This window comes from Priapulus caudatus, unplaced genomic scaffold, assembly GCF_000485595.1.
Source record: "Priapulus caudatus unplaced genomic scaffold, Priapulus_caudatus-5.0.1 Scaffold1, whole genome shotgun sequence".
NCBI lineage: Eukaryota > Metazoa > Priapulida > Priapulimorpha > Priapulimorphida > Priapulidae > Priapulus > Priapulus caudatus.
Genome location: NW_014577062.1, coordinates 987,024 through 1,014,819, shown reverse-complemented (window position 1 = coordinate 1,014,819; position 27,796 = coordinate 987,024). Strand labels below are relative to the sequence as shown.

General features: G+C 49.2%; 1 protein-coding gene across 3 annotated transcripts; it reads right to left on the bottom strand.

The window, feature by feature from the left end:
• LOC106811186 lies at positions 1 to 27,294 on the bottom strand. Of its 3 annotated transcripts, none has more exons than XM_014814838.1 (15): positions 27,273 to 27,294; positions 24,791 to 24,896; positions 23,506 to 24,431; positions 22,979 to 23,128; positions 22,742 to 22,801; positions 21,536 to 21,600; positions 21,112 to 21,256; positions 20,566 to 20,815; positions 19,934 to 20,070; positions 19,280 to 19,534; positions 18,881 to 18,992; positions 16,536 to 16,665; positions 1,486 to 1,600; positions 1,094 to 1,203; positions 1 to 602 (listed from the first exon to the last, which is right to left on the bottom strand). In XM_014814838.1, the coding sequence occupies exons 2-15, from the start codon at positions 24,813 to 24,815 to the stop codon at positions 515 to 517; spliced, it is 2,568 nt and encodes an 855-aa protein (XP_014670324.1). In that variant the 5' UTR covers positions 24,816 to 24,896; positions 27,273 to 27,294; the 3' UTR covers positions 1 to 514. The 3 variants fall into 3 exon arrangements, with proteins under 3 accessions (XP_014670324.1, XP_014670254.1, XP_014670398.1); XM_014814768.1 differs by lacking the exon at positions 27,273 to 27,294 and adding an exon at positions 26,486 to 26,653; XM_014814912.1 differs by lacking the exon at positions 27,273 to 27,294 and adding an exon at positions 26,486 to 26,653 and having other exon boundaries at positions 19,934 to 20,067.
• Positions 27,295 to 27,796: the final 502 nt, after the last annotated feature.

Genomic DNA, 27,796 nt, shown 5'->3' with positions numbered 1-27,796 from the left:
TTTAATTGCATTTTTGTTTATATATTATATATCTATTATAGGTATCCATAATCCATGGTTTAGTCATTTAATTAATGTATTTTTAAGGTAGCAATAATGATCGCTCATGTTAATGTACAAATAGTCAATCCCTCTTAATTTCTTAATCAACCACTTCCAGCCCACACATTGTATCTGATCATTTGAGCATATTAAATAAAGTTTAGCGTGATTGGAACACTCCCTGTTTTACTTTGCATTTCCTGATTAAGTTTGCGTGGCACCCTAGAAATTCTGATATGTATATCAATCTATCTTTAACTATATATAAACCAACATCCAAACACATGAAATACAGTACTGGTACAAAGTGTAATCATTCACAGTGAAAACAGTGATTAACACACTAACTTCACTGCAGTAGTTAGTTACTTCAAGTTGCTGCCATTATACACACATACACTATTGTTATCTTATTTATCTGTTTTGAACTTAAACCGAAAGACCATTCTAGTGGTTAGTCCTGTCCTTCCATCTATTTCTTGCCAGATTTTTTCTTGCTTAATTCCTGCTGTTTTCTGGAGATGGTCTTGTTGGTATCACTAAACTTTTGGGCATCATTTCTACAACAGTATAACAATGCACATGTAACGAAATGCAAATAAATTCCATTTCACGACAATATTACTACGTTTACCCTTAAAGAATCCTCATAGTAACAAGAATCATATTTACGTATTTCCTGTAAGCACTGATTAATATGTGTGCTTGCTGTTTGTTAATTCGAAACAATCGTGAAATTACGCAGACCTTTTCACTCGGATCTTTGCTGAACATGCATGCACAATTATTTTAGTGTGACCAGGCATGTCCACCACGATCTGATTAACATCTTGTTAAATCGTGTACACCGTGCTAGAAGCCGATTCTGTGTACCGGAATATGATCGACTTAATATTAATTAATGAATTATGTAATATTATATGAATTAACCAATTATAGTTCATTGAATCATAATTAAGGGGACAACTGTGAGTCTCAGCGAAAACGTTTATTCATTAGTCTGGAAGACTGCTAATGCTGCTAAATTAGATGAAGCTGAAGAAAATCTGACCTGCTCATCTTGACCTTGTCTCTGCAGCCTTTGCCTCCCTCCCAGTAGATACCAGTGTGCTTAGTCACCGCGCCTTTGCACGCCACGCACGGCTTATCACGCGAATACGCCTGCAAAGGAAATGCCACGCGGTTAAACATCGTCTTGATCACATTTAGACATATTAATCAAAAACTCGAAACTTCCATGACGCCACCCATCGAAACACCACGCTCAAATAATTATAAGTGACATAGTGTGTAGGGCGTTTGACAATTCGATGACGAGTCGTAATCAATTTGATTAATCAATGTGACGTCACATTGTCACACTGCTACACATTGGCACTCTCTGCCAGAATTCGGTGCAGTACGACCAACGAGTACTGCGAAGCGTACGATATATTGTCGTACCTGCTCCTTGCAGCAGTATCCGCAAATCATTCTGGATGCAAACTTCATCTCGTGGCCATCTTCTTTCTCCTCGTGACACACGTCGCATGGGTAACACTTGCCACAGCAAGGAAATCTACAACACAGAGTGCACCGATATGATTAAAGCAGCTATACAGAGTAGGAGCAGTGGAAAATGCTGTAGAAGAAGAGAGTGGTGAAGGAAGAGAGCGATGGTATGGGTTAGTATAGAAGAAGAGATAGTGTGTGTGATTTAATTACAAACAGGCAGAGAGAGGAAGAAGAGACAGACAGAGACAAACATATATATACCTGAATACATGGAATATAAATTTTTCCTGTACAACAGGATAAGTGAAAGCGAGAAACCTTACTAAGCACATACGTGAATAAATAAATAAATGTGAATGCGTGCGTGTGTGCGTGCGCGTGCGCGTGTGTCGTACATTATCCCCACCATAACCACTACTATCGCATCACCAATAACATTCTTCCGTACGAATCGCATCGTCGCTAAGCAAGCAATCACGCCTAAACCTGCCAAACTAACACTCGTGTTTACAAGCTCTTCTGGGGCGACGAGAATTGCATGCTCTTTGGACTCCGTAACTGGCTTCTCGATCTAGCAGATTTCTGCGCATCTACCCGAGCAGAGAAATATGCAAATCTCACTTTTAATTACGTGTTATCGTACTAGCATCAGCATTCCGAGTGTTAATGTGATATAGCACAAGTGGCTCGAACGAGCGACATAAACCACATAGCGTATCACGTGAGCGAAATGGAGGCAGGTCGTCGCACATTTGAATTAGAGCCAGTATGGAATGCTTTATCATCAACTGCTGTCAAACTGCTGTCATTTTCGTGCACGCCAATCGGGTTATTTATCATCTCATGTGACAGAGAAAACTATATATAGCAATTGCAGCGACGAGTAAATGAAAGCAACCAGGACGACGAGAAGCGACGGTGAGTTGTAGCTGCAGGAGCACACAAGACGAGTCTAATTATGTACCCCAGGGGCCCCGTCGCCAGAAACAAAATTAGGCTTTGCATTATAGTCTTAGCATTAACATTAGCACTTTACGATGTTTCTGACAACAGCCTCCTGATCTAAATCTCGTACATTTTAATTGCTAACGTTCTACGCACGTTTAATACATAATATCATATACTGTACACCTATAGTATAGTAATGTTAACGAGATACCATTAAATAACTGATATCATATATATTCTCCATATTATATAGGACTATATAGGACGGAGCAATATCATTTTTTCCATTAGACCTGTCGAACAGACCACACAGGGTGCACGAAGCAGACGCCACCTGTTCAGAGCACGCGACGTGACCTGTCCACCGACCTGTCACTGACACAGCTTCACGGCGACAGTCTCCGCTGTCCGTGAGTAGTCGGCGTGAGCGACGACCTGCTCTCTGCATGATGGCTGCCGACACCGACGACGGGTTACGCGCGGCGCAGCGCGTCGTCTACGTCGCCATCGCGGCGCTGTGCTCGCTCGGCATCGTCTGCAACGCGTTCACGCTGCTCGTGCTCGTGTCGCGCGCCAACCTGCGCCGCTGCTCGCCCTACACCTACATGTCGGCGCTTGCCACCTCCGACCTGCTCGTACTCGTCTTCATACTGCCCGTCGCCGCCCTGCGCGCCCAAGCTGCTGCTGATGGAGGCAGCGGCGACGGTTGTCAGACGCGAGCGCAGGCCGTCTTCGAGGCGTACCTGTTCTACCCGCTCGGCAACGCATGCACGGCGCTCGGCATCTGGATCATGGCGACGATGACCGTCGAGCGGTTCACCTTCACGCATTACGTCGCCGCCTCGATGCGCTACTGCCGACCGCGCGTCGCCTGCCGCGTGCTCGCCGCCGAGAGCGCCATCTGTCTGCTGCTGCACGTGCCCTACTTCTTCGTGCGCGAGGTCGTCGTCGTCGCCGCGCCGGCGTGCAACCGCGTCGACTACGCGGCGGTGCGCGCGACGCCCGCATACGTCGCCTACCAGTGGGCGCGAGTCGCGCTCGTCCAGCTGCTCCCCTGGTTCGTCATCGTCGTCTTCAACTTCCTGCTCGTGCGCTCGTTGCGCGCCAGCCGCCGACGCAGCGGCAACGTCGCCGCACAGCAGGGCGACAGGCGGCTGACGCTGACGCTGGTGGCGACGACGTGCGAGTCGCTGCTGCTCGACGTGACGGCGGCGCTGACGGCCGACGTGAGCGCGCTGACGCTGTTCGGCGGCGGCGACCCGGCCTTCTACGCGTCGACGACGTACGGCGTGCTCGTGCTCGTCGAGAACGCGACCGACACGACGCGCGCCTGCCTCAACTTCTTCGTCTACTGCCTGCTGAACCGCAACTTCGTGCGCGAGGCCGCCGCGCTGTGCGGCTGCCCGCCCAGAGCGCGCACGTCGCCGCTGTGCGACGGCGGCTCACAGCCGACGACCAGGGAGCTGACGCAACGGCTGCCGACGACGGCGACGACGCAGGTGTCGGGCCCGGTGGCACGCGGGGAGGGCAGGAGCGACGGGAGAGCCCTAGAGCGAGCTGTTACCATCTAACAAAACGCACTCTAGACTGTGTGAACCATAGAGCCGTTGTGGGAAACACAAGTGGTCGGAACATTAGTCTTAACATTACATTTTTCTCCGTCGACGAAAAAGTCACGTTACTTCATTTCTCATACGTAGTGTATACAGGTCCGTTCTACGAGAAAAAGTCAATGTTAAGACTAGGCTTTGTTTCTGACAAAGCACTGACACACGGACATGGGCAGTGAAAGTAAGAACAATCCATCTATGTTGCACTGACACACGCACAGGAATAGTCAGAGTCAGAACATGTCACCTGTGTTGCACTGACACACGTACATGGCCAGTCAGAGCAAGAACATGACATCTGTGCTGCACTGACACACGTATATGTGCAGTCAGAGTAAGAACACGACATATATGCTGTACTGACACACGGACATCACTGCCATTGGGTTAGTGTGATTGTTATTGACAAGGCACGTGTTCATCGTATGCACTACGTGTTCTTATATTTAACAGCAGCTGTGTGTATGTACGAATGATTTAAATTTTAATATCAATAGATGCGACGAACAATGACGTATAACATGATTTCCTCGCAATAAACGTAGCGAAACATTTACGTAAATCTGCCATATGGATGGGAAATTAGATTCATCCCGCGCTGTCACTTATTTATGGCAATAAATAGTTGTATACGACGTGATGGTGCAGTGCATACATTCAAGATGGCCGCAGCTCTCGACGACCTGATTGCAGCGCAGTCATGCCGAGGTTGCTACGAATGACAAGTGACAGCTGTCAAGGGTCGACACAGCCAATAAGCGACGATATTCGGCAGTGCTGCGACAGCAGTCAGAAGTAGGTAAAGTAGGCAATACTGCCTCACGGCTAATTTTGTATATTAATGAAATAATCGGGTCACACACCTTCTTGAGAATGTACATGGTCAGGCGAGCACTTGACTGTGACTAACGCCTCGAGTCTATATAAAGCAACAGCAAACAGCTACTAGATTCCAAACTGCTACTTAATTAGCTAATACACGGCTGGTAACCCTACGTCCCTTAGCTCTCCTCCTATTTTACGCCAACAGACACGAATAGAGTCGGCGGTGTGGCGTGTTTGCTGTACAGGCCACTTTTTCCGCATCGACTTGTCAATGCAGACGCGGCAACTCGCAGCAAGGTGACATGATCAGCGCAGTTAGCTTACTTTGATCGACGGCGCACACACACCAGCAATCAAGCAGCTATTATCAAACACGAGTCGGTGACACGTGTGTACGTGCGTACGTACGAGACGGTACGTGTGAAGCTATGCGCAGCGATTCCAGCTGAGCGCTAAGGATTAGCTGCCAAGCGACTGCGAGATCGCGCGTATTAGCGGCCAACTCTCTCTCACTCTCTTCCTCTCTCTCTCTCTCTCTCTCTCTCTCTCTCTCTCTCACTCCTCTCTCCTCTCTCTCTCTCTCTCTGCTCTCACTCTCACTCTCACTCTCACTCTCTTCCTCTCTCTCTCTCACTCTCTTCCGTCTCTCTCTTCTCTCTCTCTCTCTCTCTCTCTTCTCCCGAGACGCGGCTGCGTGAGCGTCTTTGCTGACGACATTTTCGCTCGCGACGCCCTCTCGTGTGAGGCTGGCGTCGACGCTGGTGAACGGCAGGTGTCGCTGCCGCTGCCGCTGGCGATGGCGAGGCTTGGATCTCGGGCAGGCGAGAGTCCGTGGGCATCTACTCGACGTGTTCATCTTCGCCACGCTCGCTTCGTCGGCAACTGCCTGACGATGGTCGTGCTCGTCGCGTCGAAGCTCACGGCGCGCTCCTCCTACATCTACCTGCTGGCGCTGGCCGCCTGACAGGCTCTTCTCGCCACCGACCGCGCCGATGCTGCTCAACACGTGCTGCGCTGCACGCGCGGGTGAAGCCCTGCCGACGCGCGTGCAGGTGACGTACGAGTGCCGCGTGATGAATGATGCTGAATAACGCGCTCGCGGCTCAGCATCTGGACCGTGACGGCCGTCACCGTCGAGCGCTACGTGTTCACGCGCTTCCGTTCCGCGCCAAGCTCTGGTGTCGGCGCCGGTCGGCGGCGGCCGTCGTCGGCGTGGCTGACGCTGCGTCGCCGTCGTCTTCCCACGTGCCCTTCAACTTCATCTGCACGTACCCGGACAGCGAGACGACAGCCGCCAGCTGCTGCCGCCGGCGAACGCCAGCGACGACGCGGCGGCGATGTGCAGCGGCAATCTACATGCACACGGAGTTCGCGTGCAGCCACGGCTACGTCGGCTACACGTTTGCGCGCACGGCGCTCGTGCACGTGCTGCCGTGTGTGCGCGACGGCGCTCTTCAGCGGCCTGCTGCTGGCGCGCTTCCGCGCGCTCGCAGCGAGTGCACGCCGAGGCGCGGCGCGTCGCGTCGGCGCGCGCCGGCGTACAACGAGCGCCGCCTGACGGCGATGCTGCTCGTCGTCGTGTCGGCGTCGCTCTCACGCAGATGGTGGCCCGGCGTGAGCGCCGCTCGTCAACACCGCGCTCGTCATGAACCCGGCGACGCTTGTGGCGACGGCAGCGAGCTCTACTCATCATGGTCGCGCTGTGGAACTCGCCGAGGTCGTCGGCGCGTCGACGAAGCTTCTCATCTACTGCCTGCTAACCGCAAACTTCATGGCGCAGCTGCTCAAGCTGGTCGCCCTAGCCGACGCAAGATGAGCCGCGTGGTGTCGGACGCGCGGGGCAGTTAATAAGTTAATAAGGTGACGCCCCGTCATGCGAGAGAAAGAAACTTCAACGAGAGGGGAGCGCTATGAGATGATCCGCGTGGTGTCCGACGCAAGGGGCAGTTAATAAGTTAATAATGTGACGCATGTGGCACCGTCATGCGAGAGAAGAAACTTCATCCAAGAGAGGAACGCCATGATCGTGAGATGTGGCGTGTGGTGTCGGACGCGCGGGGGAACTAGGTGATGCACGTTACACCGTCATGGGAGAGAAGAAACTTCATCCCAGAGAGGAACGCCATGATCGTGAGATGTGGTGTGTGGTGTCGGACGCGCGGGGGAGCTAGTGATGGCACGTTACACCGTCATGGAGAAGAAACTTCATCCCAGAGGAGAACGCCATGATCGTGAGATGTGGCGTGTGGTGTCGGGCGCGCGGGGGAGCTAGGTGATGCACGTCATGGCAGAGAAGAAAGTTGCATCCAGAGAGGAACGCCATGATCGTGAGATGTGGCGTGTGGTGTCGGGCGGGCAGGGGAGCTAGGTGATGCACGTTACACCGTCATGGCAGAGAAGAAACTTCATCCCAGAGAGGAACGCCATGATCGTGAGATGTGGCGTGTGGTGTCGGGCGGGCAGGGGAGCTAGGTGATGCACGTCATGGCAGAGAAGAAACTTCATCCCAGAGAAGAACGCCATGATCGTGAGATGTGGCGTGTGGTGTCGGGCGCGCGGGGGCTAGGTGATGCACGTTACACGTCATGGCAGAGAAGAAACTTCATCCAAGAGAGGAACGCCCATGATCGTGAATGTTGGGTGTGGTGTCGGGCGCGCGGGGGAGCTAGGTGATGCACGTCATGGGCAGAGAAGAAACTTCATCCAAGAGAGGACCGCCATGATCGTGGATGTACGTGTGTGGTGTCGGACGCGCGGGAAGCTAGGTGATGCACGTTACACCGTCATGGCAGAGAAAAACTTCATCAAGAGAGGAACGCCATGATGTGAGATGTGGCGTGTGGTGTGGGCGGCAGGGAAGCTAGTGATGGCACGTCATGGGCAGAGAAGAAATTCATCCAAGGTAGGAACGCCATGATCGCTGAGATGTGGGCGTGTGTGTCGGGACGGGCAGAGGGAGGTAGGTGTGCACGTACATGGCCAGAGAGAAAAACTTCATCGAAGAGAGGATACGCCATGATCGTGAGATGTGGCGTGTGGTGTCGGGCGGGCAGGGGAGCGTAGGTGATGGCACGTTACACCGTCATGGCTAGAGAGAAGAAACTTTCATCGCAAGAGAGGAACGCCATGATCGTGAGATGTGGTTGTGGATGTCGACGGCGCGGGAGCTACGGTGTATTGCCGTATACACGTCATGGCAGGAGAGAAAACTTCATCCAAGAGAGGAACGCGCATGATCGTGAGATTGGTGTGTGCGTGTCGGACGCGCGGGGGAGCTTAGGACGATGGCATCGTTAGCACCGTCATGGCAGAGAAGAAACTTATGCAAGAGAAGAACGCGCATGATCGTGAGATGTGGCGCGTGTTGTGTCGGGCGCGCGGTGGAGCTAGGTGATAGCACGTCATGGCAGAGAAAGAAACTTTGCATCCAAGAGAGGAACGCCATGATCGTGAGATTGTGGTGTGTGGTGTCGAGCGCGCGGAGGAGCTAGGCGATGCACGTACACCGTCATGGCATGAGAAGAACTTTCATCCAAGAGAGGAACGCCATCGATCGTGAGATGTGCGTGGTGGTGTCGGCCCGGGGAGCTAGGTGATGCACACGTCATGGCAGAGTAAGAAGAGCTTCATCCGAAGAGAGGAACGCCATGATCGTGAAGATGTGGGCGTGGGTGCGGGCTGCCGCGGGACTTAGTGATGCACGTCATGGCAGAGAAGAAACTTCATCCAAGAGAAGAACGCCATGAGACGTGGCACGTAGTATTGGATGCACGAGAGAGTTGCGTGTCAAATGTGGTTCCTTCCTCCTAGAGCAGAACCTTTTTCCTAGAAGAGAAATTTCGTTCTTGAGGAGAAACTTTATCCTAGAGGAGAAACATAGTCTTAGAGGAGAAAATTCATCCTTGAGGAGAAACTTTGTCCTAGAGGAGGAATTACATCCTCACGGAGTAAACATCCTAGAGTAGGAACTTGACACAGAGCATCATCGCCCTTCAAGTTGTGCTGAAGAACGTACGGAACATATTGCAACGTTCATTTAGTTTTTTGTCTGAACAACTGGGTTAGCAAAGGTATGATACGTGATATAGATAAGTGATATATTGAGAGGTACACAGCGCCGGGGAAAGTGTGCGCCTAATGTGTAAGTTCTACCTGCACATGTATACCATGATATCAAGAGCTAATAATACCTGATGATGATATCGTGCTGAATGACATATATCTTATCTAATAAAAAGGTAGCTGTTATGTAAACACTGGTTATTAAAAAAACAGAAATGACAGACACGTGCTAACGCGCATGCGCACAAGTACTCCCACATACAAGTACTCTCCACACACATACATACACGAATGCATGCAAGAGCATTTATCAAAATCGTAATCTGAACATAAACAAACACGCGGAACTCCGGTGGGCCTATAGCTATCTACTCTCACTGGTGAATAATTAATAACAGGCCGCAACGATCAGAGAGCGAGTGCAGTTGCCGCGGATGTACCAGCAAAAAGACGCAATATGCGCAGTAAACTCATTGCGTCGATGACAGCAAGTGACTAATTACAATGAGCGACGTACAATGGCTGGGAAAGCGAGCACGTTTATCGGAGCTGTATGATTAATACCAATCAAATCGCGAGGACATATTTGCACAGCTCACTCACACTCACACACTCTCTCTCTCTCTCTTTCGCTGCAAAGCCTCTACTACGTACACGACTTGCAACGTCACTGTTCGCCGACGTTTAGAAACATATTCGGTGCCGAACCCCGACAGAGGTGGCGAACGGGTTACAGAGGCCAGCATGGCGGCAGACGGCAATGACGTCGTCCTGGGCGTCTGCTACAGTCTGTTCGCCGTCATCTCGCTCGGCGGCATCGTCTGCAACTCGCTCACGGTGATCGTCATCAGCATGACCAAGCTGCGGCTGCACTCGGCCTACACGTACCTGACCGCGCTGGCCGTCTTCGATCTCACCTACCTGCTCATCATCTTCCTCGTGCACGCCGACAAGGCGGCGACGCACGTCGGCCTCCTCGACGCCAGCTGCAAGCGACGTGCGATGGTCGTCTACCTCGTCTACGTCGCGCTGCCGATGGCCAACACGTTCGTCGGCCTGGCGACGTGGACGACGACGACGGTCGCCGTCGAGCGCTACGCGTACGTCAAGTACCCGGTCGCCTGCAAGGCGTATTGCACGCCAGGCGTCGCCCGCCGCGTGCTGGCCGTCCTCGTCGCCGCCGGCATCGCCCTGCACGTCCCCTACTTTTTCATGTTCGAGGTCGGCGAAGGCGAGTCGCAGTCGAACTGCTCCGCAGGCTGTTACGAGTTCCTCTACACGGCGTTCACGGACAGCGACAATTACATCATCTACCGCTGGACGCGCGTCGCGCTCTTCCAGGCGCTGCCCATCGCCACCATCGCCGTCTTCAGCGCGCTGCTCGTCTGCAGTGTCCGTCGGCTCGGCCGCGTGGGGGTGCCGCCCCCTGGCGGCGTAGCGACGCCGGCGAGCCCGCGGCGGAGGTCGCGCGACGCTGAGAACCGACTGACGGCGATGCTGGCGGCCATCGTTGTCGAGTCGCTCGTCTTCTACACGATCATGGCGCTCACCGCCCACGGCCAGTCGCGCGTCGTCTTCGGCGGCGGCGCCGACGACTTCTACACGACGCCGGCAAGCGAGTATGTCGCGATGGCGAACAACGGCTGCGAGACGCTCAACGCCTGCCTCAACTTCTTCGTCTACGTCGCGCTGAACCGTAACTTCGCGCAACACCTGCGCAACGTGTGCGGCGCGTGCGGCGGCGGCGGCGGCGCCGACGGCACGGTCGTGCCCGTGTCCGACACGGTGGTGGTGGCGACAGTGCGGGCAGACAGCGGTACGCGCAACAGCCTGTCGTCGCAGCACGACAGCCACGACGACGAGCAGGCGGACACCCGGGGCAACGTGATCGTGCATTAGTACTGATCAGTAGTGATCACTGTAGATGGCTGCATGGATATACGGCAACACGCAAACTGAAAGCACGCGCGTGCGTGCGTGCGTGCGTGCGTGCGCGCGTGCGTGCAGGTGTATTATGAGCATTCACGTGAGCATGCCGGCGTATATAAATATTTAAATTTGTATGTGTGCGTGCGTGCGTGCGTGCGTGCGTGCGTGTGTGTTTTGTACGCGCGCGCGCGCGCGTGTGCGTGTATGTGTGTGTGCGTGTGTTTGTGTTGTGTGTGTGCTGTGGAGTGTTGCTGATGTGTGTGTGTGTGTGTGTGGTGTTGTGCTGTGTGGCATGTGTGTGTGTTGTGTTTGTATGTCTGGTGTGCGTGAGCGTTCGTTGCATTGTATCCCTCGCGTGCGTGCGTGCGGACGTGTGCGTGTGTGTGGTTTGTCTGTCTGTTTGTCGATTCCTGCGTTCGTGCATGCGGTTGTGATTGCGTCGCCGCTCGCCATTTGTGTATACATTACGTAATTCAGTTAACATTAACATCACTGAACTGCATACGCAGTCGGTCCTGGCCCTTTTGTACCCAGCACAACCCTAGCTATAGCTGCGCTTCACACGTATACACGCTTCGCTGGTACCCTAGTTAGTTGGTGCCTAACGCGCTGTTAAATGCGTCACTACGGAGATACACGCAGATTCGAGGGCTTAGCTAGCGCCGCGGTGATAAATTAGCACTGGTACCCTTCTAAGTCATATCGTACCCTAACGTCTTGCAGCTAACACAACGTTCACACGACAATCAATACCGGCCAGCGTTGGTGCGAATATTTACGCGGCTTAGTTTTGGCGCGGAATATGATTCCGCGCTTAGCAAGCCGGAAGATTCGCGGCTAAGCAAGCCGCTGTAAGCAACGCGTATATTTTAGCGTCGTGAACGCAACTTTCTCCTTCGTGTGAACGCAGCTTATATCACGCGTATCACGCGTTCTATCTATATATTATTTTCAGCATGAATATCTATCTCTGATCTTTTGTTAGCATATACGCTCCCACTATCATATGTAATGAGAACTTACTTAGCTATCACGAGATCGCAGTATAAACTGTAATCTTCATGCATATATAAATATGATGTCTGTGCGGTGATATAATATCTATTTAACTGCCCATGTAGCCGACTGACACAGGAGGTAAGCCGCCGCACGCTCTATACAAGTTACTGGAAAATAATTAAGTCACACAAGCTTTGATCCAAGTTTAGGCTGTCGTGCCTTCTAATAATCTATATCTATCTCACATATCAAAAACATAATGTCGTTCCTCTAGTGCTTACTCAATTACGTGAGTGTAAGTTCTTAGATGTCCGGGCTGTGTAAACTTGTTATTCGGGGGTAATTTCTGCGGGGGGGTAATATGTCCGGGGGGTGTGATTGTGCGGGGGGGGGGCGTAAATGTCGGATCGTAAAATGTCCAGGGGGTAAATGTCCCGGGGGCGTAAATTATCCGGTTTTAATGTCGGGTAAATGTCCGGGGTCCTAATTGTCCGGGGGGTGATGACGGGGGCGTACATTGTCTCTGATGTGTGATGTGATATGCGGGGATAATTGTTCCGGAGACGCCTAATTGTCCGGTCGAGGTGTGAATTGTCCGGGGGGTATTTTGTCCTGATACGGCGGACAAAACAGAGCAAAACTCGGATCTGGCAGCCATGCCACTACTCAAACTCCGATTTGTTGATTTTAACTTCATGCACTTACCGATTCTACATTCGCGTATATATGTCAACAGTACGCCAAGTGCTCTACGGGTTGTGATGTCCAGTAGCCATAATTCACTAAAATATTCGCGGGCCCCAATCTTAAGCCTTAATTAAAGTCGATTTAATATGTTCACAGACTTGTAGCTCGCTTGCTGTGATGATCATACGCCTACAAGACTGGCACAACACAACACGACACGCGACGCACGCGACGCACGCACGCACACACACACACACACACACACACACACACACACACAAACACACAAACACACACACACACACACCACACACAACACACACACAAACCACAAAGCACACACACACACACACACACACACACACAAACACACAAACACACGAACACACACAACACACACACACACACACACACACACAACACACACATCTATGATTATATATGTATACTGTTAAAGGATCTTCCAACAGCTCGCGTACCTGCATTGCTCGCATGCAAGCAACGCGGCACGCGGCAGGCAGGCAGGGCGGACAGGTAGGCCAGGCAAGTGCGCGCAGGCTAGGCATTCTATATGGCAGGCAGGCAGTGCTGGCAAAAGGCAGGCAGGCAGGCAGGTTAAGCAGGCAGGCAGGGCAGGCAGGTAGCAGGCAAGCAGGCGGGCAGGCAGGCATGGGCAGGCGGACAGGTAGGCTAGGCAGCAGGCTGCAGGCACGCAGCGCTGGCAGCAGGCTGGCAGGCAGGCTGGCAGGCAGGCAGGATGGCGGCAGGCTGGCAGGCAGGGCACAGGCTGGCAGGCAGGCAGCGCTGAGCAGGCAGTGCTGGCAGGCAGCGCTGGCAGCAGGGCAGGCTTTCTATCTCTTATTTTTTCACCGCTGGTCCAAGCAGGCAGGCTGGCAGGCAGGCAGGCAGGCTGGCAGGCAAGCAGGCTGGCAGGCAGGCGAGTAGGCAGCCAGGCAGGCCGACAAACAGGCAGGCAGGCGGGCGGGCCGACAGACAGGCGGGCAAGCAGGCGGGCAGCCAACCAGCCAGGCAGGCAGGCAGGCAGGCAGCAACACGCTGCATAACGCGGTGGGCTCGCGTTTATGTCCCTGCCGCCAGCAGGTACAGATGATTTAGTATAGGCGTGAACGAGAGGCTGCGGTGAGTGAGTGTGCTTCAGCTGTGAAGGCCATCGGCGCGCACCCGTGTTTGCCGACATGCTCGGCTATGCGAAGCTGCCATCTGGCATTCGCGCCGCGCATCACAGCACGAAGGTACGTGGCAAGGCGTCCGAAACGCCCTCTGCGTAGCGAAAATCGCACAAGACTCGACGCGCCCGGCCCAAACCTCATCTTCAATCCCACTCTCACACCAGGTAGGCTACATTGCACACAGTACACGCAGTTGCATTCCTCGCTCGCAGAGACAGCGAGCCAGTTATCTACGAAAGAAGGGAAGATAAAGCAGGTTGGAGAAGCCGTGTAGAAAGATCCAGTGCCGTCGTCGCCGTCATCGTCTTGCATTGTGGGGAGAGAGATTCAGTGTCGTGTGGAGATATCCAGTGAAATGTGGAAAGAAGATCTAGTGTAGTGCACACAGTTCCGGAGCAGTGTAGATAGACCAAGCGTAGTGCAAAGACTCAAGAGAACCAGTGTAGTGTAGAGGGATTCAGTGTCGTGAGCAAAGAAGATCAAGCATAGAGTGAAGAAATCCATTGCATTCTAGGGAGTTCCAGTATAGTCTAGAGAGATCGAGAGCAGTGTAAAGAGAGATTCGGTGCAGCGTGTAGAGATAAGAGTGTTGCCGTGAAGGTAACTGGTGTGGTGTAGCGATCCAGTGTGCAAAGTGGAGAGACAACAACATGGCTGCGGCGAGCGGTGAGAGAGGCAATGACCCCGCCAGCAGCGGTGGCGCCACTGTGCTATCGCCGGAGTCCGTCATCGTGTACTCGGTCATCGCCGTGCTGTGCGTGTTCGGTCTCGTCTGCAACGGTCTGACGGCCACCGTGCTGCTGCGCTCGGCCAAGCTGCGCCGCGTCTCGTCCTACGCCTACCTGACGGGCCTCGCGCTCTCCGACGCCGCCTACTGCGTGGTCATGCTGCCGACGAGCGTCGGTCGCGCGCTGGCGTACAGCGGCCACTGCATGGGCCGCTGGTATGCGTCGCTGTTCGCCTACGTCACGATGCCCTTCGGTAACGCCATCGCCGGATTCAGCATCCTCCTCGTGACGATCGTCGCCGCCGAGCGGTACGCATTCACGCAGTTCCCCGTCACGTCGCGGCCCTACTGCACGCCGGCGGTCGCCTGGGCCATCATGGCGGCGACGGCGGCGGCGACGCTCGTCTTCCACACGCCGTTCTACCTGATGCGCGTTCCCGCGGCGGCGACGACGGACGCCGGAGAGTGCTTCATCGCCAACCACACGACGTTCGTGATGACGTGCGCGTACGAGCGCTACCGCTGGTCGCGCGTCGTGCTCATGCAGGCAGCGCCGCTCCTCGCGCTTGTCGTCTTCAACTCGCTGCTGCTCGCCAACGTGCGCCGCTCGAAGAAGACAGGTGGCGCCACCCGGCGGTCTGACGTGCGGCTCACCGTCATGCTGATCGCCGTCGTCTTCGAGAGCCTGCTCTTCAACATGGCGTCGGCGGTGACGAATCACGGTATCGGCGTCAGCAACGACCAACTGCGCAACACGCTCACGCTCGTCGAGAACATGTGCGAGACGCTCGGCACCTGCGCCAACTTCTTTCTCTACTGCCTGCTCAACCGCAACTTCATGAGCGCGCTGCGGCCGTACTGCGGCTGCACGCGCGCCGCCACGCCGCTGCAGAGCGAGTCGCAGCAGCAGCGTAGCGTCGCCGCGATCGCCGTCCGGTCGCCGAGCGGCGGTGACGACGTGCGCTCGCGCCCGACCGTCAACGTGCAGCTGAGCACGCCGCTCCCTACTGCGAGGCCGATGCTCAACTGCCCCGCTAGCAACCAAGTGATGCCATCGTGAGCAATCCTCGAAGCTTATGCTGTATTGCGAGAGGTAGCTCTTGTGATGTTCCTTTGCACGGTCTCAAACCAATCTATAGCAGCCGCAGATACGGTATGGAATGATGACTAGTCTTTAGTACAACTTTACACACACAGCTAGGCTACACACCTACAACCGCTTGCCAACTCCCAAGCAACCGGCGTCCAGTTACATACAATACTTACTTGGCTATTATCGCGTGTAGCTATAGCGCAAGGAGAACCCGAGTCTCGGCATTTATGTGTTCATTTTCGTTCGCGTATGTTTTTATCGTTTGGGATAAAAGATTTTGTGCTGGTGATATTATTCTAAATGATATGCACACACGAAATCATTTCCATGTGCATTGACTTGCAATGATCGCTCTAATATTTTTTCTTTAGGAACCATAACACAAGGTGAGGCAGGTACGTGTAATTGTCAACAGATGTCACGTCCACTTAAGACAAGGCTATTATTCGGGATGATAGTTGCAATTTGTCACAGAAAGGGACACATCACAGGAATATGAAACAAACAAGCTAGCTTTCCTCCCATTTTCTAGCTTAATCTCACACAATATACCCGTACCACATTTTTGTCGCCACAGCTGTTCGCACTATAAACCCTATCGTGATTTATCGGCATAATTACTGCCAAGGTAAGCAGGCAGGCATTTTAAGTTATGAGCGTCACCTGCCCAAGTACACGATAAATGCTGAACAAACACTTTTCAGATTGGAGAATGCGGATTAATAAACGCCACTCTAATAAAGCTCCGTATAAATCACAAATCACACGTTGATTGTGATACCACCTTCTGCTGTCATTAACAGCTCAAGGTATTACAGGGAGCATAGAAACCAGTCAGCGAATCACAAGAATTTCTCTCACGATTTTGTTGGACAACATACAAGGAATAAAATTCAGAACTAGAATAGCAATGCTTGAATGCATCCTACCTTAACCAGCGGAAGCTCTTCTTGTAATGTTTACATGTGCCATTATCGGGGAGTGGTTGTCCTTCTTTTATGATTACGTCTGTTGGCTTCTTCTGTTTCTTGGGTCCCACCGTGTGCACTGGACCTTCTCCTATGAAGTCAATGAAAAATGCATGACGAGAGTGTGACTGTGTAGCAAGTTTATCGCAACTAATGTGAAAGAATTATCATCTGCACATATTTCACATTTTTGCATGTTTATATGTAGAACTGAGGAGTCTTATACGATATAAATGCTCTCGTGTTTACACATATATAGTTAGATTTACTCATTTTGCAATGCCGCATTTGCATAGTTTCAAGATTTACAAGGTGAGACTGCTAAGCTGCACCCGAAAGAGTTGGCTGTCGAATCACAGCACATGCCTGCAACAATCTGTGCAGTATTGCTGATCCACGTGGTTAAAAGCACGTAAAACTGTCGTACATGCAGTTTACAGCACATAAACATAGTGCTTTTGATGTAGTATATGATTGAAGTTTTATCACCGATGTTTACGCCCTCTCGTGTGAGGCTGCGTCGACGCTGGTGAACGGCAGGTGTCGCTGCCGCTGCCGCTGGCGATGGCGGAGGCTTGGATCTCGGGCAGGCGAGAGTACGTGGGCATCTACTCGACGCTGTTCATCTTCGCCACGCTCGGCTTCGTCGGCAACTGCCTGACGATGGTCGTGCTCGTCGCGTCGAAGCTCACGGCGCGCTCCTCCTACATCTACCTGCTGGCGCTGGCCGCCATCGACGGGCTCTTCCTCGCCACGACCGCGCCGATGCTGCTCAACACCGTGCTGCTGCACGCGCGGGTGAAGCCCTGCCCGACGCGCGTGCAGGTGACGTACGAGTGCCGCGTGATGATGATGCTGAATAACGCGCTCGCCGCGCTCAGCATCTGGACCGTGACGGCCGTCACCGTCGAGCGCTACGTGTTCACGCGTTTCCCGTTCCGCGCCAAGCTCTGGTGTCGGCGCCGGTCGGCGGCGGCCGTCGTCGGCGTGCTGACGCTCGTCGCCGTCGTCTTCCACGTGCCCTTCAACTTCATCTGCACGTACCCGGACAGCGAGACGACAGCCGCCAGCTGCTGCCCGCCGGCGAACGCCAGCGACGACGCGGCGGCGATGTGCAGCGGCATCTACATGCACACGGAGTTCGCGTGCAGCCACGGCTACGTCGGCTACACGTTTGCGCGCACGGCGCTCGTGCACGTGCTGCCGTGGTGCGCGACGGCGCTCTTCAGCGGCCTGCTGCTGGCGCGCTTCCGCCGCTCGCAGCGAGTGCACGCCGAGGCGCGGAGCGTCGCGTCGGCGCCGCCGACGGCGTACAACGAGCGCCGCCTGACGGCGATGCTGCTCGTCGTCGTGTCGGCGTCGCTCTTCACGCAGATGGTGGCCGGCGTGAGCGCGCTCGTCAACACCGCGCTCGTCATGAACCCGGCGACGCTGTGCGACGGCAGCGAGCTCTACCTCATCATGGTCGCGCTGTGGAACTCGGCCGAGGTCGTCGGCGCGTCGACGAACTTCCTCATCTACTGCCTGCTCAACCGCAACTTCATGGCGCAGCTGCTCAAGCTGGTCGCCATCAGCCGACGCAAGATGAGCCGCGTGGTGTCGGACGCGCGGGGCAGTTAATAAGTTAATAAGGTGACGCCCCGTCATGCGAGAGAAGAAACTTCAACCGAGAGGGGAGCGCTATGAGATGATCCGCGTGGTGTCCGACGCACGGGGCAGTTAATAAGTTAATAATGTGACGCATGTGGCACCGTCATGCGAGAGAAGAAATAATTCTGCTTAATGCAATACCATGAAATTATTATACACTCGCAGGCAAAGTAGAATAATGTTGTCGTGAAATAGCACTATTTTCCCGTTTTTCCGTTGTACACTCTAGGTATTATTAGCTCTTGATATATATATATATTTGTTCCTGGTATATAATATATTTATTACTCTTCTACGTCCTATTTTCTGAGTATTATTAGTAATACTATCAGTTCCACACAGATATTCACCGGCAATGTTAGTGGCAAGGACTAAATGTAAGTAAACTGAAACCAAATTGGTTCAAAATTTAATCTGCTAACAGAGTACATTGATAGAATTAAACTTTTGTGGTGATGAATTGCATATATTATCAACCAGAGTTATACAATATTATAATATACAAGTTATATACGTGTTATACAATATGTATACTTGTTTTTTACATAAGCGTAATTGTATTGCATAATTTATTAGACATTACCAGATATAATACTTACCCTATGACATCCTGACCTGAGCGACAACGTGATTATGTAATTTAACACATGACCTACCTGTAATTTCTCCTGGCTGAAGTTTCTGATATTTCACTGTCTCGAACATAACTGTCATCTTGGTATGGCAATGGTGACACCAGGTGTCTTTATTTTGACCAAAATGTAAACCCTATATAAAAAGCACAAACTTATGGTCAAGGTTGCACCACTGCTGACAGTGATAATAACAATAGCAATAAGAAACAACACCGAAACCACGCAATATCCCCATGACCTAACAAATTCCAATGATATTTGAGTGGAAAATAGTACTGCAGCATATAGCACCTTTATCTGTTAATCGCAGATCTCTCAGATAACCAACGACGACAATCGCTTTAAATCAATTCACCCAGTCGACAAAGCAACTGGATGCAACATGCCGAATGGGCCGGCCGGTTGGTCGGGGGCACTCACCGATATCGTCATCTGCTTGGAGCACTCGAGGCAACACAGCAGAAACTCGCAGTCAACTAGCACCATGTCGAAGGGCACGCAGTTGTCTAGGTCAAGGTGACCGAGCACGGGCGAGTACTGGTGCACGATGCTCGGCCGGAACACCGCGATCAGCTGCTGGCTGCACTTCTGACACGTGATGACATTCTTCCTGCGAGCGGGCGTGCTCAGCGGCTGCTGGCCCTTGCAGCGCGCGCACCGCAGCACCAGCACAACCTGACGGAGGCAGGAAAACATGTAAACGATTCACTTGCTGCGAGGTCAGACGTTCGCACGCACAAAATCACGCACACACAGACACAGACACGCGCACACGCAGCACCAGTGATATGCCAGTTGCATATATGAACTCAGATATACTACAAACCCTTGTTAAAACTACCAAACAACCTACTCTTGCTAGTACTGATTATCGATAAAGATACATTTAACTTCTCCATTTTTGCAGCTTTTGAACTTATCACTTTAACAACGGTAAATGATTACATCATTTCTCTGACCATCAAAATGCACATGTAGAAAAAGCTAAATGAGTTAATTTCTTGAGAATAGTTATAGACTTGTTGACGTAGAGTGACTATGATCCTATAGCTAGGTATTACATGCAGCTCTAACCTTCTGTATAATGATAGTGGCTACTGTCTCGCTCAATTCAAAACGGCTCAGCTTGACTTGGGTTCCCTTGGGCATCGTATCGGCTTTAGTTAAAGGTCGCATATTCTCCTTCTCACTTCGACCAGATTTTTGTTCTGCTAAAGATAACCATGTTGATGCAATTATTAGAGTTCAGGGGTAGAAATTAACTTTTGAACACAAGAGTCCAACCCCTACCCTCAAAAAAAGGGAGTCCGCAGAAAAAATGAGAGAATCCGCAGTCTGAGGTTCAAAATTAAAGATATTAACAATAACGCATGTGCTTATTTTTAAGATTCATGCGGTTGCACGCCTGCCAAATTTTCTTTGGACATTATCTGAAAAAATATAGTAATTCCACAAAGCCGTGCTCCGGAACGAACTAGTTATGATTGCAGTTAGTATGGCAAAATTTTCAGGGAGTCACACGGACTCCTGCATATGTCAAATCAGGGAGTACGACATTAAATCGGAGAGTATTTGACTCCAGACTCCCATTAATTTCGCACCCTGGAGTTATTCTACATTACAAGACCATGATAGAATCGAATCAGCTGAACAATACTATGTAGATTTACGTAAAATGATACTGGAATAAAAATAAATACTAGTACCTAAATCCATGTGCACCTTGTCCTCTGTTCTACTATTGTCATCTCTGTTGCCAGCCAAAATAGCAACATGCCCCTCCCTCCTCCAGTCCCCGCCTTCTGCCGACGGTGCTGTTCCATCAGACAGGTGCTTTTCATCATCCTCTTCCTGGCTCTGAGAGATGGCGCCAGTGTCTGTTGACTGAGAGCCAACCAGTTTCTGCCACGGTACGGCCTCAATGCCAGCAGCCTTGGCATCCATGTCCAACTTCACCTGGTTGAAGACAGACAAATGTGCAATGTGAGCTGTCATAGGTATACCTACTGATAATTCAATTATGAGGGACATTCCTCAGATTATGACAGCTCACAGGTTACGAGTCCTCAATAGGTAGGCACCTCTTGAAAACGCATGGTGCGTTGTAGAATTGTTTGGCTATTAAATACACGTACAGTTTATTGTCTATGCATGACATAACTGTAACAAGCCAATCTTTTCTCTTGAAAAAACGTGGTACTTTGTAAGACCATTTGGTTATCAAACACATGGTTAATGCATATTACACCTACTTGTTTTAACCCCTGCGTGACAAGATCCTCAAGACTTCGGTCAAACCAGCGTAGAAATAGCCTCAGTATTAACTCTACCTTGCCTGTTTCTTGATTAGTTAATACCCTTTCTGATAGCCACTGTTGTACTTTATCTGTCATGTATCTTCAAGAAAAATAGTTACGTACATTACTACTCACCAAAATATTATGTTTGCCCAGGAGAAATATCAGCAACATCAAAAAGTACTAGTATTACCAGTAGTCATGTAGTTTTAGCTATGTGTGTGGGTGTGGGTGTGGGTGTGGGTGTGTATGTGTGTGTGCATGTGCATGTGCGTGTGTCTGTGCGTGTGCATGTGTGTGTGTGTGAACGTGTGCGTGCGCGTATGTGTAATACAAATATATGCAAATTGGTTCTTCTTTTAATAAGAACCTCATATACCTGGCTGTCAAAGTTGGCATCTGTTGTTCCCCCTGGAGGTCTGGCAAAATTTCCACATTAAATTCCTGTAAAAGCAATGGGTGTTTCTTGACGAAGTAAGCTCACACATAAATATATATATAGGCACAAGTGCACACACAGCACACACATATATTATATATATATATATATATATAATATATATATATATATATAACAGGATAGATAAATAAGGAAAGGAGTGGGACTTCAAATAAACAAGGGAATATTCGTCATTTACTAGCCGATAAGAATACCTACGATTTACTACAGAGTCTCACCCAACTCGACCTCAAAATCGGACACAGCTACATTCGCCTCAGCAATCGTACAAAATCCGTTTCCGTCATATACACCCGGATCCCGGAGATGCTGGACTAAAACGTACGACAATCGATTATTCATTCTGTGCCCACCCAACAGTCCCAGATGCTATATCGAGCCGCATCTCGCCGCGGCGGTACCGCTGACTTGACAACAACAGAGTAACGCGCGCAGACGACTCATACTCTCGCCAGACGCTCGCGATGGCTGTGTGGCTCGCTGGGAGATTGGATATTCGACGCATGGGCGTCGAACTGACAACTCGGCGAGAATAACCTTTGACCCGGCATACAGTACATACCGGCATAACCGCCATACAGCCGGTAGCGCCCTACGCACGCACGCCCACCGCAATCAGCAGCAGCTCCAGATCCAATCTCCCAGCGAGCCACACCGCATCGCCGAGCGTTAGTAGCTGCCCTTTGTTTCAAGTCAGGCGGACAATACATTCGGATTGATGGCAACAGAATGGATAATCATGTCGTACGTTTTAGTCTGTATCTCCGGATCATGGGTGTATATGAGGAAACGATTTCGCACGATGCTGGGCGAATGTACTGTGTACGATTTGAGCTCAAGTTGGTTGAGTTACGCGTAGTAAATCGTAGGTATTCTAAGACTAGTAAATGACGAATTTCCCTTGTTTATTGAAGTCACACTCCTTCCTTATTATCTACTCCTGATATATATATATATATATATATGTATATATATATATATATATGTGGGCTATTATATTCTTATACAATACACAAAAACATGTATCATTGTTATGCTGATTACGAATTCAGTATGGGTGCATATTGTGTTTAGCTTTTTAGATGTAGTCGTTCTGAATGTCTATATAATAAAATATTCACTTACTTTCCTAGGGTAATCATCTGGAAACCATAGTAAGAGCTCCACAACTTGCATGTCATATGGCTTTAAGAAATAACAATATAGATGTAAATCGGTCTAGATGACAGAAACAAACTACAGCAAATGCTGACAGACACAGACGCGTAATAATTATGCAGATAATTTAGTCGACAGAAAATGCAGATTATATAGATTTTTATACCACAGGTGAATCACTACCGGATGATTTCCTATTCCTACCCAATCAGGATCTGTGGGTGATATCTGCAGTCTGTAGTATGTCCTTCCTCCACCCATCTCCTCCACAGCCAGCCTTCCCTTTGGAAAGTGCTTCAGCAGCTGCGTAATTTCTGTCTTGCGAAGGTTTGTAAAGTCTTCTTCCGTCAAATCCTGTTGAGAAATAACATAATTATTCAACATAAATATTCTCTCGCCATTGTTCTGGCTAAGCCGGTTTACTATAAACATTTCGCACACCACATCATGTAGTAACATTGCGACTTTGAATTATATTAGGATGCAAAACTCTCATAGAAGATTAAGTTTTTTTTTAACTTGCCACTCATCAACGATGAAAACTTACAATACTTGAAACACTATGCACTAAAACAAACTTTCAATCTTGTGATATTTAACATTCTCAGCAATGGGAAAAATGCTAAAAACAAGACACTAACATTCCATTTCTTTTTGCTCCGCAAACAAACTGCTTGCCAATGTTGGTTTTAGACAGGTGCATCTCTACCTTGATTGGTTTTAAACTATACCTGTATGTGAAGTTCTTGTCGCTTTGAGATAGGACGAGCTGCCTGGTCATGTCTAGCATGATCTCCTTCCATCTGTGGAGGGTGCACTTCACAAGCATCCATCTGCTGCATGGCAGGAGTTTCAACTTCAATTGTAGGTGCTTCACTGACTGGCTTTCCTTCCACCGATTCAACACTGCTCTCAGGCTGTTCCCTTACTGCCGGCACGTCTTTTTGGCTCTCCTTTTCAATATAACTTGGTGGACGCTTGTGTAGGAAAGCACAGCGCTGGCCAGAATAGCATCGTCCTCGTTGGAAATATCGGCACAATTTCTTGTCCTTCTCGTTCATTCTACTTCCGCTCTTTACTTTTACACTGCTGGCAACTTCAACACCCACTTGATCGCTCGAAGCAACAACGCCATCATTACTCTTTTTCTCCTGCTCACGTTTACATTTTTTCAAGGGCATGGAACCATCTCGATTCAGACCGTCGGTTGTCATGTGGCTGTAACGACAATCTGAGCCAAACCTGCATTTTCCACTCTGGCTGAAAATTTTGCATACCCCTCTCGTTTTATTAGAGCCGCTGTTATTTGGATTACGCACAGCAGGACTGTCATCACTGACATTCTCCTCCTCTTGGGCTGGCGAATGCAGAGAGTCTGTGCCTACGTGAGCATGTGTTGTGTCTAGCGGTAATGTTTCCTCTGAATTCCAAAAAACTGCTCTTGCTTCATCCAAACTAGGTTCCGCTTTGATGTGGGGGTACCTGCAGTGCTTTCCAAATCGACACTTTCCGTGTGCCGTGAAATGCCTGCATGCTCCCTTAGCGGTTGAGCTGGCTTTACTGGAAGGATCTGCTTGTGTAGCTTGGCCAACATTAGGATCAGCTAGTAACACTGGTGATCCTGGCTCATCATTATCATTGTTACCCGGCGCATCACCTACAAACATCCACAAGCACGAATGTATTTTTAAGGTCAATCTATACACTAATAAGGGTTTCACCATTATGGTTAGCTTTAATCCACTATGTATTTTCTACTGCAAAAATATCAGGTAATGAATTTATTAAAGAGATATGTCCAAATTTACAGGTAAAATAAGGTTGTTAATACAATATACCTACACAAATTAAATACTATTATTTAAAATCAACTCTACAGTTTAAATAAGATGTAATTGACTAAAATAATAGAGAAGGTCAATGAGATGATAAGGTCTACATTGCCATATACTTGCTTAGACTAGATTCGCAAGGTTTTACATATAATTTCATATACATAAGCCAATATATATTTACCTTCAATCGCTAATGCTTCCGCCATTGTGTTTACTCAGACTTTATAGCTTTTTGCTACTCTTTCTATATTCAGATTTATACTCCTCCGGATAATTAAGTAACAGAGCTGCAACATAATAATATAAATATAATTAAATTCAAAAATAATTTTACTGTGACATAAGCTTTCATTCCTCCCATGCTCATCAGTGAAAGGGACATATCAAAGCATAGTGCAAAAGCTCATTAATTAATGGTCACTTTCCGTTAGAAGATGTGAGTAGCTACATAAATTGATAAATATTAGTATGTTATGCTGGTCAATGTATATTTTGTGGGAAAGTTAAGCACAAATAGTTACATAAACTCTATGGCATACCATGCACATTATTGAATTGCAGTGTCAATTATCAAGCCAAATCCATATCATATATCATAAGCATATATATATATCAAAGAACCACGCACTGAGGATGTAAAAATCACTCTGGCAGTTATCATCCTCAGCGTCCGTACCTAGAGGTCGACCTTGAAATTGCCTACGACTCTCTATAGTCAGATCAATCACGGATAATAATTAACTGTTCAGTGGTAAGGGAATCATACCTCAAACAGTACATTACAAAACTGGAAAAAATGCAGGGCGAGTGGCACAAACATTTTGTCAGAAATGACAACTGCATACATAGCAGCTAGTGTAACAGCAATTCTCCAGGACCTTAAGTGGCAGTCACTCTCTGAAACAAGAAAAGACTGTCATCTTGTCTTCCTCTACAAGATCATCACTGGCATATGGTAGCAATTCCTGCTCACACCCACGTTAAACTCAAGCCTATAGTTCTGGAGAGAGACAATGTTGATTAAGCAGACAGATCACCACTGCTAAAGCTGTGGACACACTACGGGATTTTTCATGCGATCGAGCCGGCCGGCTCAGTCGGGCGACTCTGTGGACACACTACGCGACTGAGTCGGGCGACTCTGTGGATTTTCAGCACGCTGATTAATTGGCTGATGAATCGGCCGGCTCAATCGCAGACCCGGGCACACTAGGCGATCGCAGACCCGGGCACACTAGGCGATTGCAGCCGGCTGGCTCAAATAATTATCAAACATGTTTAAATCAGGCGACTCCCCTGCCGACTCGAAAATCGACCGCGACTCACTGGACACACTACTGGAGAACAATCGATCACACTCGGATGATCGAGACAACATAGCTAAAATTGATATTGTCGTTATCCAAACCATGCAACACAGTAAATTATAGTAATAGCTAATATAGTATTAGTAATTAATATGTACAGACTACAGTTACAAACGATACAATAAAATGAACCATAGGGCCTAGTCATAGACATACTCGGAGTCATAGATATAGAAATTAGAATGCAGGGCCCAAGGATAGAGAACATGGGTCCCAATACAACCAATGGCAATGACAATGTGCCTAGAACCCCAATTCTAACCCTAACCATAACCCTAACCTATTATATTGATATAATATTATATTTATATTGATGTAAATGACATTGGTTTTATTGGGACCCATGTTCTCTATCCTTGAACCGAATGCAGAATCATCTGACTGTACTATAGTACTACTACTAGTACTAGTAGTAGGCCTATGGGAGTATAGACTATAGTATAGGCCTATCTCTATGAACAGCCTTCTTAGTTCTTTTCCGTATCATAATCATGCATTTACTCACTTACCTACGAAAACCACTAGGCGATCGCTTCCTACGTATGCCTCCGTATTACGACAGGAATATATTTATATTTGGAGCTGGTAAACATTGAACCCTGATAGTATTAGTGATAACCATTGGCATTGCACAAGTAGTTGAAACCATCAACAAAGTCAAAGTTCATACGCGGTCATCAAACACGTAAAACCAGAAAAGATAGAGGGCAATCATGGCAGACTGGTCCCATCGCCGTACACAACAATAAAAACAAAATAAAACAATAGACAAAGGGCCCATCTAAATTTGCTCGGGTGTTAGATTGGTCCTAATTTTCTGGTCAGCCACGATTCTACACGTCAATGCGCAACAATCTATGTACATTGTATAATATTGAGCTTGTAGACAAGAACGCAAACCCGTCTAAGCCAAGTGCATGTCTCGCCGAGCAACATGGCGGACGTAAACTTGAACTTGAAGTTGCTTGCCACGTCTTTTCTTATATTTATGGTTAGGATTGGAATTGGGGCATTTTGCAATACGTAGCTGTTAAAACCTGTTGTTCTAGATCTGTTAGTGAAATAAGGCAATAGTTATTCTGAAATGTTAAGGTTACTAGACACGATAATGAAGAACTTATACTTATACTAGTACTTATACTTATAAGTTATAGTATTAGTATATAGTAATATATTAATAATAATATAGTAATTAGCACAGGCACTTGGAACGTCTCAATAAAAAAAATAATGGTAAATAAACACGAACTGTACCAAAGTCTTAATGTTTCTCTACTCTATTTCGCCTATGATCACCTGTAAATGCCGGTCAAATGCTCATCTGCAACACACAAGTACACCGAACGCCCGCCCGCGCTGTGCTGCGTGCACAAACAACATGAATAAGAGAGCAGGTAGGAAAGCGGGAATGAAAAAGTGCAGGATTTCGCGAGATATCTCTGGCGGGAGTAGGTAAGATTCAACAAAGGCCAGAGTTATAATTCGAACAAGTGAACATTTATGTACACATAGATACCAAGATGGAAGCTGTAGGAGGTGTATTCGAGATGTGATGGTTTGAAATGGAGGGCTCAGAGTTTATGCGAGTTAAACACCAATAAATGCATAAGTAGACTAAGGCACTAAATGTGACATTTGCCGGTTACGAGTCTGTCTTACTCCTATTGATAGACTTGATATCAGTGTATATAGTTATGCAGCCCAATGGCAGGGTGCGAAAATTAACACGAAAATCCGAACGAGTCAAAATACCCTGAATTTGACATATCAGAGTCGCAGTAGTGACTCCATGAAAATTAATCTGCAATACAGACAATAGT